This window comes from Rhinopithecus bieti, unplaced genomic scaffold (genome assembly GCF_001698545.2).
Source record: "Rhinopithecus bieti isolate Rb0 unplaced genomic scaffold, ASM169854v2 scaffold_20170, whole genome shotgun sequence".
NCBI lineage: Eukaryota > Metazoa > Chordata > Mammalia > Primates > Cercopithecidae > Rhinopithecus > Rhinopithecus bieti.
The window spans coordinates 1,966,933-1,980,015 of NW_016810097.1; the positions used below are offsets into that span (position 1 = coordinate 1,966,933).

Genomic DNA, 13,083 nt, shown 5'->3' on the forward strand with positions numbered 1-13,083 from the left:
GATGGTCTCGATCTCCTGACCTCGTGATCCGCCCATCTTGGCCTCCCAAAGTGCTGGGATTACAGGCTTGAGCCACCGCGCCTGGCCTATTATTTATTTTTGAGGTGGAATCTTGGTCTGTCGCCCAGGCTGGAATGTAGTGGCATCATCTTGGCTCACCACACCCTCTGCCTCCCAGGTAAAGTGATTCTCCTGCCTCACCCTCCCAAGCAGCTGGGATTACAGGCGCCCACCACCATGCCTGGCTAATTCTTTTTTGTATTTTTAGTAGAGACAGGATTTCACCATGTTGGCCAAGCTGGTCTTGAACTCCTGACCTCAGATGATGCGCCTGCCTTGGCCTCCCAAAGTGCTGAGATTATAGGCGTGAGCCACTGTGCCTGACCATCTCCTTGCTTTTAAAAACTCAAAACAACTCGAAGTTGCAAGGCTATTACAATAACCTAACTATGTCTAAATCTCCCTGGCAAAAAGAGAGACCTGGAATTGTCCAGGTGGCTGTGGTAGGCAGGCAGATAGTTGGCCCTTGGAACGACTTATTCTTGCTTACCTGACCTTGCTTCCAACACTCCCGGAAGATCTTCCAGTTGTTTTTGTTGCTGGGGTCATGGAGACACAGAAGCCTCCCATCACAAAGCCAGGAGTGAGAAGTATGGGGATCTAGCACATTTAACCCCATCACCATCTCCTTCACTTCCTTCTGGGTATCAGTCAAGTTGCAGGCCCGCTTTGAAGCATCTGAGGTTTTCTTATTTTCTACCACTGAGGCAATGATGTGATCAAGAAAGTTGGGTAGGCTGGCCTTGCTCTTCACTCCCTATCAGACACAAATCCATCAGATAATGGCATTCAAAAAACTGTCTCACAATTGTATTCACAAGGAGTTCTGACCTATCTGATTCAATTCTACAACAGTTATTAAAATGTCTTTTACAACTGGAAGGGGGATAATAAGTCAACATCTTAAATTCTTTTATCCTTCATATTTTACCTTAACATTTAGGAAAGAAAAGTATAACACATCCCTTCTGCCTCGAGAGATCTGAGACCTAAGAAATAACTATGGCATCAGCCATTCAGTATACAAAGCACATATGCATGTAGACTACAGGGATCATCAAATGCTGTAACTGAGTGGAATAAGGTCATTTAGTTTGAGGGTTCTAAATTTTTCCTAACCAGCATGCCCAAGGGATATAATACTTCAATTAAGTAACTGAAGTGACTTATCAAGGCAGTGGTTTTCTACCAGGGAGTACCTCAATGAAGGGTGTAGCAGAGTGTCCAAGAGCAACTGTACATTCTGAAAGCAGTCTCTTACTCTCCATTTTTCCCTCACTATTATCCCACAGAGAATCACTCACCTGTTTCAGTTGATGGGAAAGCTCAGGCCCAGAGATGAAAGTGACATACCTAAGGTCACAGAACTGAAGGTGGGGAAGCTTTTATAAACTGGATAATCCTATGCTTCCAGTATTACTAATCCCTATCTCTATAAAGTATGTATAATCATGTAACATCATGGGAGAATCAGAAAAAGAACTGGTGGTATGATGAGCAAGTATACAAGAAACAGTACCCAAAGTAACTGTTTTGTTTGCTTTTAAAAAGTTACTTATCCAGGCCAGGCTTGGTGGCTCAAGCCTGTTAATCCCAGCAGTTTGGGAGGCCGAGGCGGGTGGATTACCTGAGGTCAGGAGTTCGAGACCAGCCTGGCCAACATGATGAAACCCTGTCTCTACTAAAAATACAAAAATTAGCCTGGTGTGGTGGCACATGCCTGTAGTCCTAGCTACTCGCTTGGGAGGCTAAGGCAGGAGAATCGCTTGAACCCGGGAGGCAGAGGTTGCAGTGAGCTGAGATCATGCCACAGCACTCCAGCTTGGGCAACAGAGTGAGACTGTGTCTCAAACAAAAAAAAAAAAACCAAAAAACAAAAAACAGTTACTTATCCAAAAGAGAAACAACCCAAATTGTATAGAAGGCTCAGTCACCCACAATTCATCACGTTTCAGGCATTAGTCATAAAACAGAATAAGAAACATGTTTATGTATTCACTTGAAATGATCTGCAGGACATATAAACTAAAAATCAGAAAAGCAAGGTGTAGAACATTTGTGTAAAAGGGGAAAAACATACATATGAATTATATCTTGAGAAACACTGGAGACTTCTAGAAAGGGAAACAGGTGGCTGGGAGGCAAGGGTGCAAAGGAAACTTTTCACTCGAAACCTTTTTTATTTTATTTATTTATTTATTTTTGAGATGACTCTCCCTCTGTCACCTAGGCTGGAGTGCAGTGGTGTGGTCTTGGCTCACTGCAACTTCCGCCTCCCAGGTTCAGGCGATTATCCTGCCTCAGCCTCCCGAGTAGCTGGGATTACAAGCGTGTGCCATCATGCCTGGCTAATTTTTGTAGTTTTTCAGTAGAGATGGGATTTCACCACATTGGTCAGGTTAGTCTTGAACTCCTGACCTCAAGTGATCTGTCCACCTCAGCCTCCCAAAGTGTTGGGATTATAGGTGTGAGACACCGTGCCCAGCCTCTTTTCTATCTTTCAGATATTGTACCTTGTTAATTCATTCATTCAATAAATGCTTACTAAACATGACTGGATCAAACACCATAGCACTGGGGATATACTACAGAATAGTCAAAAATGCCTTTAGGAGAGGCAAGAGACAGAAAATCAAACATGTAATAGGTCAGATGGTAATGAGTGCTATAAAAAAACAAAGAAGTGAAAATAGGTATGTGCAGAAGGGTGATATATGAAGAAAGGGTTACTGAGGGTAACATTTCAGGAGTTAGGTGAGGGAACTGATGATGAAGCAAGTGAGGTGGTTACATGGGAAAGAAATTCTAGGTGGAGGAAATAACAAGAGCAAAGGCCCTGAAGAGGGAGCATGCCTGGCCATGTTCAAAGAAGGTGGGTGTGGCTGGAGTGGAGTGAACAGGACAGAGAGTGATAGTTGAAGTCAGAGAGGTGAGAGGAAGATGAACAGATAGGGCTATGGCCTCAGAGTCCAGGTGCGTGACTCTACTCATGTGTAAGCACTATAAGGACTCTGTTCATCTTATGAGAGAAAAAGGAAGCCCTTGAAGGATTTCAGGCAGAGGTAATATGATCTGACTTACATTTTATTATTTTTCTCCTTTTCATTTCATTTCTTTTTTAATTTTATTTCTTAATAAAAGCCTCCCATGGGATGACTTATATTTTAAAAGAGTCACTCTAGCTACTGTGTTGAAAATACACTGTAGGTTGTAAAGGGCAGAAACAAGGGGACCTATAAGGAATTTATTGCAAAAACTTAGGCAAGATGTTGGCTCAGAACAGAGAGGAAGCAATAGAGCTGATGAAAAATGAGTAGATTCTGAATATAGTTTAAAGATCAAATTTGAAAGGATTTGCTAACAAACTAGATATGAAAGGTAAGACACGCGAGTCCCAAATGATTCTAAGATTTCTGGTGCAAGCAATGAGAAGGACAGAGATGTCACCAACCAGTAGGGGAAAACTAAGGAGAAGCAGGCTTATGGTCAGAAGATCAGGAGTTCAGGCTTAGATGCGTTAAAGGTTTGAGACATCTATTAGATATCCAAGAATACAATAAAAATGTACTATCCAGGTTAAAAAAAAATTAATGCCTGTTATTATCAAGAGAAAGAAGTAATCAGTGTATTAACTTTTCTGCTGATGACTGAAAACTTCAAAATCTCGATTTTACAGACTTCCTAACATGGTACAAAAAGTTCACTACTTAAAAAGATCTCAAACATTCCCAAAACTTTAAAGAGAGACCTTGTCAGCTTGACAATGTAGAGAACACAAATCACCCATGTACCCTCTAACCCAATTATCTGATCTCTGATGGTTCTTTCATGGAAAAGCTGCAAAGGCTAGAGTTGCAGAGAGGACACTTACTGCTGAGGATGTAGAGAAGACCGGGGGAAAGGGTATGCCTGTGTCCAAGGGGGTTTGAGGAAGTTTTCCAGGCCCGGAGTGAAGGAGGTCTCGAAGGCTAGACCCTTCGGTTTTGTTGTTGGAGGCAGTGGGACCCAGCAACAGACTGTTAAAAAGCTTTGGAGTCAACGGAGAGACCTTTGCAGTGGAGTTGAATGAGTCCAGCCCAAAGGGCGAATGAGACTCTTTATTGAGCACCGACCTCAGGGACCCTGCTTCTGTAAGAACATAACCGGGAATAGCATTAGGTACAAAAAGGAATACTCAGCACACAACTGACCCCTGAAAATCAGTCACATGGGAAGGAGGAAAGATTCTCTCCCTTCCCCTGCACCCCCGCAAACTGTGTATGGTTTGTTTGGGTCAAGCCTTACAAGCTAGAATTATAGGAGGTCGCACAGCCAAGGAGAAGCTCTCCTACTACTTCTTTACCAGATCTGAATTTCAAACTGCCTTTTGTTGTCATCCATCTTCCATCTCCCTCACTTTCTAAGATAGTGGGTTTTTTTTTTTTTTTTTTTGAGACGGAGTCTCGCTCTGTCGCCCAGGCTGGAGTGCAGTGGCCGGATCTCAGCTCACTGCAAGCTCCGCCTCCCGGGTTCACGCCATTCTCCTGCCTCAGCCTCCCGAGTAGCTGGGACTACAGGCGCCCGCCAGGTCGCCCGGCTAGTTTTTTTTTTTGTATTTTAGTAGAGACGGGGTTTCACCATGTTAGCCAGGATGGTCTTGATCTCCTGACCTCGTGATCCGCCCGTCTCGGCCTCCCAAAGTGCTGGGATTACAGGCTTGAGCCACCGCGCCCGGCCTCTCTAAGATAGTGTTTAACGTGTATCTCCAGAATACCTGTACTGAAGTCACTTGGAGTGCTTGTTAAAAATGGAGATTGTTACCCTCAGAGATTCTGATTTCATAGTTCTGGGTGAGACACAGGAATCTGCATTTTTAACCATTCCCCAGCTGATTCTTGTGCCCAGCTGAAAACTTCTGCTCTAAGTCTAGCTCTCAACCCTGGCTGTATAACAGAACCATCTGAGAAGCTTGTTAAAAGTATTGTATGTGGCTGGGCATGGTGGCTCACGCCTGTAATCCCAGCACTTTGGGAGGCTGAGGCAGGTGGATCACCTGAGGTCGGGAGTTTGAGACCAGCCTGACCAACATGGAGAAACCTCGTCTCTACTAAAAATACAAAAAAATTAGCTGGGCGTAGTGGTGCATCCCTGTAATCTCAGCTACTTGTGGGGCTGAGGCGGGAGAATCACTTGAATCCAGGAGGTGGAGGTTGCAGTGAGCCAAGATCGCGTCATTGCACTCCAGCCTGAACTCCAGGCAACAAGAGTGAAACTCTGTCTCAAAACAAAACAAAACAACAAACAAACAAACAAAAACCCCTTGTATAAATTCTGACTAAGGAGATCCAGAGTAGGGCCCAGGAATCTGCCTTTTTAGAGAAGTTCCACTTCTAGAAAGAAGTTGAAAGGCAGTTCCTCATTTTTATGTGATTAGCCAGAGAAAGCAAGTAGCACGTTTCATAAATGTGCATGATAATGTATGAGTTCAAAGAATCCTGGAAAAAATTCATGACTTCTACCACAGGCAGAACAGAGGTTTGCCTGCATCTCACCTTTTGTTTCTTCTTTAGCCTTCTGAGTTGCTAAATCTGCCAACCAGTGCAGGGCGGAGGAGGGTGGGGCCGTGTCAGGACAAGGAGGCCTGATGGCTTTCAGTTCACTATTGCTATTTGATGCCGAACTGTCTGTTTTCAGAGGCTCTTCAGATCTGATGTCAGTGCTGTCGGCTTTGGGAACATGGTCCGGCTCTGGAGTTGTTATTGGTGCCGGTCCTCCTCCGCCTGAGAAGGTAGTTTCGTTTCCAGAAGAGGCACTAGGGTTTATGCTAGGAAGCTGAAACACAGAAGGCCAACATGACTGGAGTGCTGTCCTTGGGTAGAAAAAAATACAACACAACTAGTAATGGCTTCACATACTAAATAGGTCTGGGAAGAATAATCTGTCCTGTAACTGGCATTTCATACATTCTTTAATTCTTTTTTTTTTTTTTTTTTTTTTTGAGAGCGGAGTCTTGCTCTGCCGCCCCAGGCTGAAGTGGCAGGGCCGGATCTCCAGCTCACGTGCAAGCTCCGCCTCCAGATTTACGCCATTCCTCCGGCCTCAGCCTCTCGAGTAGCTGGACTACAGGTGCCCGCCTCATCGCTGCTACTTTTTTTTCTTTTTTTTTTTGTATTTTTTAGCAGAGCGGGTTTCACCGTATTAGCCAGGATGGTCTCGATTCTCCTGACCTTGGAGCCACCCGTTCGGCCTCCCAAAGTGCTGGGATTACAGGCTTGAGCCACCGCGCCCGGCCACATTCTTTAATTCAACATATATTTATTGAGTCCTACAACATGCCAGAAACCAGGCTAGGTTCTGTGGAAAGATCAGTGAACGAGGCTTGAAGTTTCTAATCTAAAATAAAGAGTTAGCACGCCTGACCCAATTTCTGCAATGGCAAATTGGTAATTTAAATGACCCCGTGGTGCTGTTCTTAGGATTACATAAAATAGTATATGCAAAGGGCTTAGCATAACTCTGATACACATAAATGCTAAATAAATGTTTATTACTCATTGATTTTTCCAAATAATTTGCTCTATCTAGAGTATTTGCATAATCTATATAGTCAACTCTACTGAAAATATATCTCAAGACCCCTCAGCATTAATCCCTGTGCCTCTTATCATCAACGATATGTTGTAGCAGTGTTGCCAGAAAGGCCATGGAATGTAAGCAGTTGGTTGTGGCTGTCTGAAAAGAAAACCAGGCCGGGTGCGGCGGCTCGTGCCTGTAATCCCAGAATCTTGGGAGTCCAAGGTGGGTGGATCACTTGATGTCAGAAGTTTGAGACCAGCCTGAGCAACATGATGAAGCCCTGTCTCTACTACAAATACAAAAACTACCCAGGTATGGTGGCGCATGTCTGTAGTCCCAGCTACTTGGGAGGCTGAAGCATGAGAATCATGTGAACCTGGGAGGCAGAGGTTGCAGTGAGCCGAGATAATGACACTGCACTCCAGTATGGGCAACAGAACAAGACTCTGTCTCAAAAAAACAAAACAAAACAATATAAAACAACAACGGACAGAGCAATGTGAAAACCACTGCCTCTGAACCCAACTCAGTGAGCCAATCTTCCTATTTCTGTCTTCTGCACCTGAGATGAATCCAGTGATAGGGACCATGTGCCTTCTCAGATAAGACTCAAGACCAGCAGTATTCTTAGCAACCTTTTCTATATTCTTTACCCATACAAAGACCCTGAGGTATGTATCTTGACAAGATGCTAAGAATCTCTTTGTGCTATCAGTCAACCATGAACCGGTTTAAAGATGAATGAAGAGAGACTGTACCAATCAGGAGTAATTAAAATCCTTTGAGTAAAGTCCTTTAAGCTCTCTCTAGAAAGGCTTCCCCATCTCCTGATTCCTCAGGAATCCTACAGTAGTATGGCATAACAGAGTTGAAAAGGGGGCATATCCTGGTACACAAAAATTTAAGCTTCACTTAGTTACACCCACACACACCAGTTTACCTGTGACATCCCATTGGTGACGGCAGGTCTCAATACAGATTTGTTCTGTCGACTGATACAAGGGCAGTTTGCTTTAATTCCCCACTTGCCCCGGGCAGCATGTACCATGTCTCCAATATTGTAAAGAGCTGGGAAAAAAAGGTAAACAATAAAAATAACACTAGAATACTTGTATATGCCATATATTATGCTAAGAGTGTTCTTTACATTATCTCCCTCAATCCTTACCACATTTCAATAAGGTAGCTGTTTTTATCTTCAATTTTTGATGATCAAACTGAGACTGAGAGAAGTTAGGTCATTTGCTCAAGTACATAAAGCTGGTAAACAGAAGCACTAAGACTTTAGCCCAGGTATAACTACCCCTAAAGTTCTGCTACTTTTGAGCACTAAGCTATACTCCTTTCCCTCTTCTAGTAAACATTAACACAGTATCCTCCAGGAGAAACTCTAGGGGTAGATTCTTTAGTGTTCAAGAGTGTAAATATTGGCCAGTTGTGGTGGCTCACGCCTCTAATCCCAGCACGTGGGAGGCCAAGGCAGAAGAACTGCTTTGAGGTCAGGAGTTTGAGGCCAACCTGGCCAACATAGTGAAACCTCATCTCTACTAAAAATACAAAAATTAGATGGGCATAATGGTGCGTGCCTATAATTCTAGCTACTTGGGAGGCTGAGGCACGAGAATCGCTTGAACCTAGGAGGTAGAGGTTGCAGTGAGCTGAGATTGTGCCACTGTACTCCACTCTGGGTGACAGGGTGAGACTCCACCTCAAAGAGTGTAAACATTTGGAATTGTATACTGTACTGTAAGTTATAACTTAAAAAAAAGGTAAAAACTAATTAATAGATCAATGTAAACTTTATATGGGTAAATATTTAACTATACTTAGACCTGCAGGGAGCAGGCACCCTACCACTGCACTCAGGAAACCCTTTGGCTTAGAAGCAGTGGGGTATAAGGGATCCAGGGATGCTCCACCAAAATTCTTTTTTTTTTTTTTTGGAGACAGAGTCTCACTGTATCACCTAGGCTAGAGTGCAGTGGCATGATCCTGGCTCACTGCAACCTCCGCCTCCTGGGTTCAAGCAATTCTCCTGCCTCAGTCTCCCCAGTAGTTGGGATTACAGGTGCCTACCACCAAGCCTGGCTAATTTTATATTTTTAGTAGAGATGGGGTTTCACCATGTTGGCCAGGCTGGTCTCGAACTCCTGACCTCAAGTGATTCACCCGCCTCAACCTCCCAAAGTGCTGGGATTACAGGTGTGAGCCACCGTGGCTGGACTGTGGCAAAGCTTTCTTAAGTGGAGGATAATACAGGCAGTAGTTTGGCAGAGTCATCACCTTCAATGCATGTATGTTAATGGAAGTACAGAAGCTAGGCATACAGAACTTCTGGAAGAATCACTGAAGTAAACTGGGATTGTGACACAAACATGACCATTCATTCCTACTGCTGAGCAAGCTGTTTTCCTCATGGATTCAAGATATCTTATTACCTTCAGCTGGATTTATTTTATTTTTTAATTATATGAGATGGGGTCTTCCTATGTTGACCAGTCTGGTTTTGACTTCAAGTGATCCTCCAATCTTGGCCTCCCAAAGTGCTGGGATTACAGGCATGAGCTACCACACCTGACCATTTTAGCTGTTTTACGAGCCTAAAACCAGAAGTCTTTCTGAAAGCCTAGGCACTGGCTTTTTCATTCTGGTCCAGCCAATCACAGATATGTGAAATGGTATCTGGAAACAAGACCAGGTCCTCTAATCAGAAATGGGGAGCAGAGTGTGTAGTGGCCATATGCACACTAATACACATCTAAAGATCCAAATTTGGCTGAGCACAGTGGCTCATGGTTATACTCCCAGCACTTTGGGAGGCTGAGGTGGAAGGGTCACTTGAGGCCAGGAGTTCAAGACCAGCCTGTGCAACATACTGGGACCTCATCTCTGGACAAAAAAATAAATAAATTAATTAAATAATAAGCCAGGTGTGGTGGTGCATGCCTGTAGTCCTAGCTACTTGACAGGCTGAGGTGGGAGGATCACTTGAGGCCAGGAGTTCAAGGCTGCAGTAAGCTATGATCACACCATGCACTCCAGCCTGGGTGAGAGCAGATGGTGTCTCTTCAATAATCATCATCATCATCATCATCATCATCATCCAAATTCTCAGAGAAATATGATGATGCTTAAAAGAAAAAATCAGGCTAAATCATTTCAAAAAATTTTATGGTATATGGATATCTCAACTAAAAACATTTTTTCCACCAAATCTAAAAAAGGAATTTCCTTACCTGTGCCAGGAATAATTTGCGTGGGCATGAGATTCTCTGGTTCGTGGGACTGTCCCTTTGCACACTTCAACCAGGAGAAAACTTCTTCATCACCCATCTCTTCTGTCTCTGAAACAGAAATGAATGATTTTACTTATAAGGGTCACAAAAATGGATCCTTCTCAGGGAGTGGGAGTTTCAAAACCCCAAAGGCCAATTTTCTCATGGCCAAAGGAGGTAACAACTAATTAAAAAAAAAAAAAAAGAAAAAAAAAAGCCCCTGCTTTACTGAGATTTTATTTATTTATTTATTTATTTTTGAGACAAGGTTTGGCTCTATCATCCATGCTGGAGTCTAGTGGCTTGATCATGGCTCACTGCAACCTCCGCCTCCCTGGCTCAAGCCATCCTCCCACTCTAGTCTGCAGAGTAGCTGGGACTACAGGAATGCACCATCACTCCCAACTAATGTTTGTATTTTTTTGTAGAGATGGAGTTTCGCCATGTTGCCCAGGCTGGTCTTCAACTCCTGGGCTCAAGTTCCTGGGCTGGCCTTGGCTTCCCAAAGTGCTGGGATTACAGGCATGAGTCACTGTGCCCAACCTAAGGTATAATTTATAAAGAACAAATCCAGCAATTTAAAGTGTTTACTTCAGTGAGTTTAGAGAAACTGAATGAACAACTATCACAATCATGACAAAGAACCTTTCTATTCCATCTACAAAAGTTCTCTCAGGCTTTTTGTAGTCAATTCTTTTCCCTCAAGCCCTGGCCATTAGTGATCAACTTTGTAATACTAAAGTTTTGCTTTTCAAAAATTTCATATAAATGGAAGCATGTAGGATGCAGTTTTTGTGTTGGGTTTCTTTCACTTAGCATAATGCTTTTGAGTCACCTACACTGTTGTGTGTATTAGTGATTCATTCCTTTTTATAGCTGAGTAGTATTCCATGGTATGAATGTACCATAACTTATCTGTTCATCAGCTGGTGAACATTTGGACTGTTTCCAATTTTTGGCTATTATAAATAAAGCTGCTACACGGCTGGGCGCAGTGGCTCACACCTGTAATACCAGCACTTTGGGAGGCCGAGGTGGGCTCAGGAACTTGAGCCCAGGAGTTTGAGACCAGCCTGGGCAACATGACAAAAAAAAAAAAAAATTAGCCAAGTGTGGTGGTGTATGCCTGTGGCCCCAGCTACTTGGGAGACTGAGGTAGGAGGACTATTTGAGCCTGGGAGGTGGAGGCTGCAGGGAGCAGAGATTGCTCCACTGCACTCCAGCCTGGGCAACACAAAGAGACACTGTCTGAAAAACAAAAAACAAAAAAATAAATAAAGCGGATATAAACATTGATGTATAGGTCTTTTTGGGGAAATGTTTTCATTTCTCTTGTAAATACCTAGCAGTGGGATGCTAGGTCATATGGTAAATTTTAGTTTTATAACTTTGTAAGAAATGAACTTATTGCTTTCCAAAGTGATGGTACCAATCTGCATTCCTACCAGCAATATTTAAGAGGTCTACTACTTCTTCCACATCCTTGATAATACTTGATACTGTCCGGTTTTGTTTCTTTTGAGATGGAGTCTTACTCTGTCGCCCAGGCTGGAGTGCAGTGGCGAGATCTCGGCTCACTGCAACCTCCGCCTCCCAGGTTCAAGCAATTCTCCTGCCTCCGCCTCCCGAGTCGCTGAGACTACAGGCACGTGCCACTATGCCCAGCTAATTTTTTGTGTTTTTCCTAGAGACAGCGTTTCATCATGTTAGCCAGGATGGTCTCAATCTCCTGACCTCATGATCCACCCGCGTTGGCCTCCCAAAGTGCTGGGATTACAGGTATGAGCCGCTGCGCCCGGCTGATACTGTCAGTTTTAAAAATTTTAGCCATTCTAGTAGACATAATGATTTTTCATTATGGTTTTAATTTATATTTCCCAAATGAATTACAATTTTTCCCATGTACTTATCTGTCATCGATCTATCTTTTTTGGTGAGGTATCTGTTCAAACCTTTTTAAAACTAGCTTGGGCTGCCACGGTGGCTCATACCTGTAGCACTTTGGAAGGCCAGTGTGGAAGAATTGCTTGAGCATAAGAGTTAAAGACCAGGACAGGCAACACAGTGAGACCCCATTTCTACAAAACCAAACCAAAACAGAACAACAATAACAAAAAAACGGGCTTGTTTGCCCAGGCTGGTATCAAACTCCTGCTGGACTCTAGCGATCCTTCTGTCTCAGCCTCCCAAGTAGCTGGGATTATAGGTGTACACCACTATGCACAGTAGCTTTTCATCTGCTTTTTGGAGACAGGGTCTCACTCTGTCACCCAGGCTGGAGTGCAATGGCACAATCATGGCTCACAGCAGCCTCAACCTCCCAGGGTTAAATAATTCTCCCATCTCAGCCTCCTGAGTAGCTGGGACCACAAGTGAAAGCCACCACATCTTGCTAATTTTTAAATGTTTTTTTGTAGAGATGAGGTCTCCCTATGTCGCCTAGGCTGGTCCTGAACTCCTGGGCTCAAGCAATCCCACTGCCTTGGCCTCCGTAACTGTTGGGATTACAGGTTATAAGCCACTGTGCCTGGGCTATTTTCTTAAATGTGTCTTTTTTTTTTGGAGACGGGGTCTCACTCTTTTGCCCAGCTGGAGTGCAGTGGTGCAATCTCGGTTCACCGCAACCTCCGCCTCCTGGGTTGAAGTGATCCTCCTGCCTCAGCTTCCCGAGCAGCTGGGATTACAGGTGCCTGCCACCATGCCCGGCTAATTCTCTGTATTTTTAGTAGGGACAGGGTTTCATCATGTTGGCCAGGCTGGTCTTGAAATCCTGACCTCAGGTGATCCACCTGCCTCGGCCTCCCAAAGTGCTGGGATTACAAGCATGAGTCCACTGTGCCCAGCCTTAACGTGTCTTCTGAAAAGGTAAAGTTTTAAACTTGTATATTAGGCCGGGCACAACAGCTCGTGCCTGTAATCCCAGCACTTTGGGAGGCCGAGACAGGTGGATCACCTGAGGTCAGGAGTTGGAGACCAGCCTGGCCAACATGGTGAAACCCTATCTCTACTAAAAATACAAAAAAATTGGCTGGGTGTGGTGGCGGGCACCTGTAATCCTGACTGCTCGGGAGGCTGAGGCAAGAGGATCGCTTGATCCTGGGAGGTGGAGGCTGCAGTGAGCTAAGATTGCACCACTGCACTCCAGCCTGGGTGACAGGGTGAGACTGTCTCACAAAAAAAAAAAAAAAAAAAA

General features: G+C 44.1%; 1 protein-coding gene across 1 annotated transcript in view; it reads right to left on the reverse strand.

Annotated features, from left to right (window-relative positions):
- KDM3B (lysine demethylase 3B) overlaps window positions 1–13,083 on the reverse strand; it is an 87,214-nt gene that overhangs the window by 12,936 nt on the left and 61,195 nt on the right. The window contains 5 exon segments of the mRNA XM_017891311.1: window positions 551–817; window positions 3,932–4,188; window positions 5,592–5,871; window positions 7,556–7,683; window positions 9,852–9,959. Of these exon segments, the coding sequence (XP_017746800.1) occupies window positions 551–817; window positions 3,932–4,188; window positions 5,592–5,871; window positions 7,556–7,683; window positions 9,852–9,959 (1,040 nt within the window).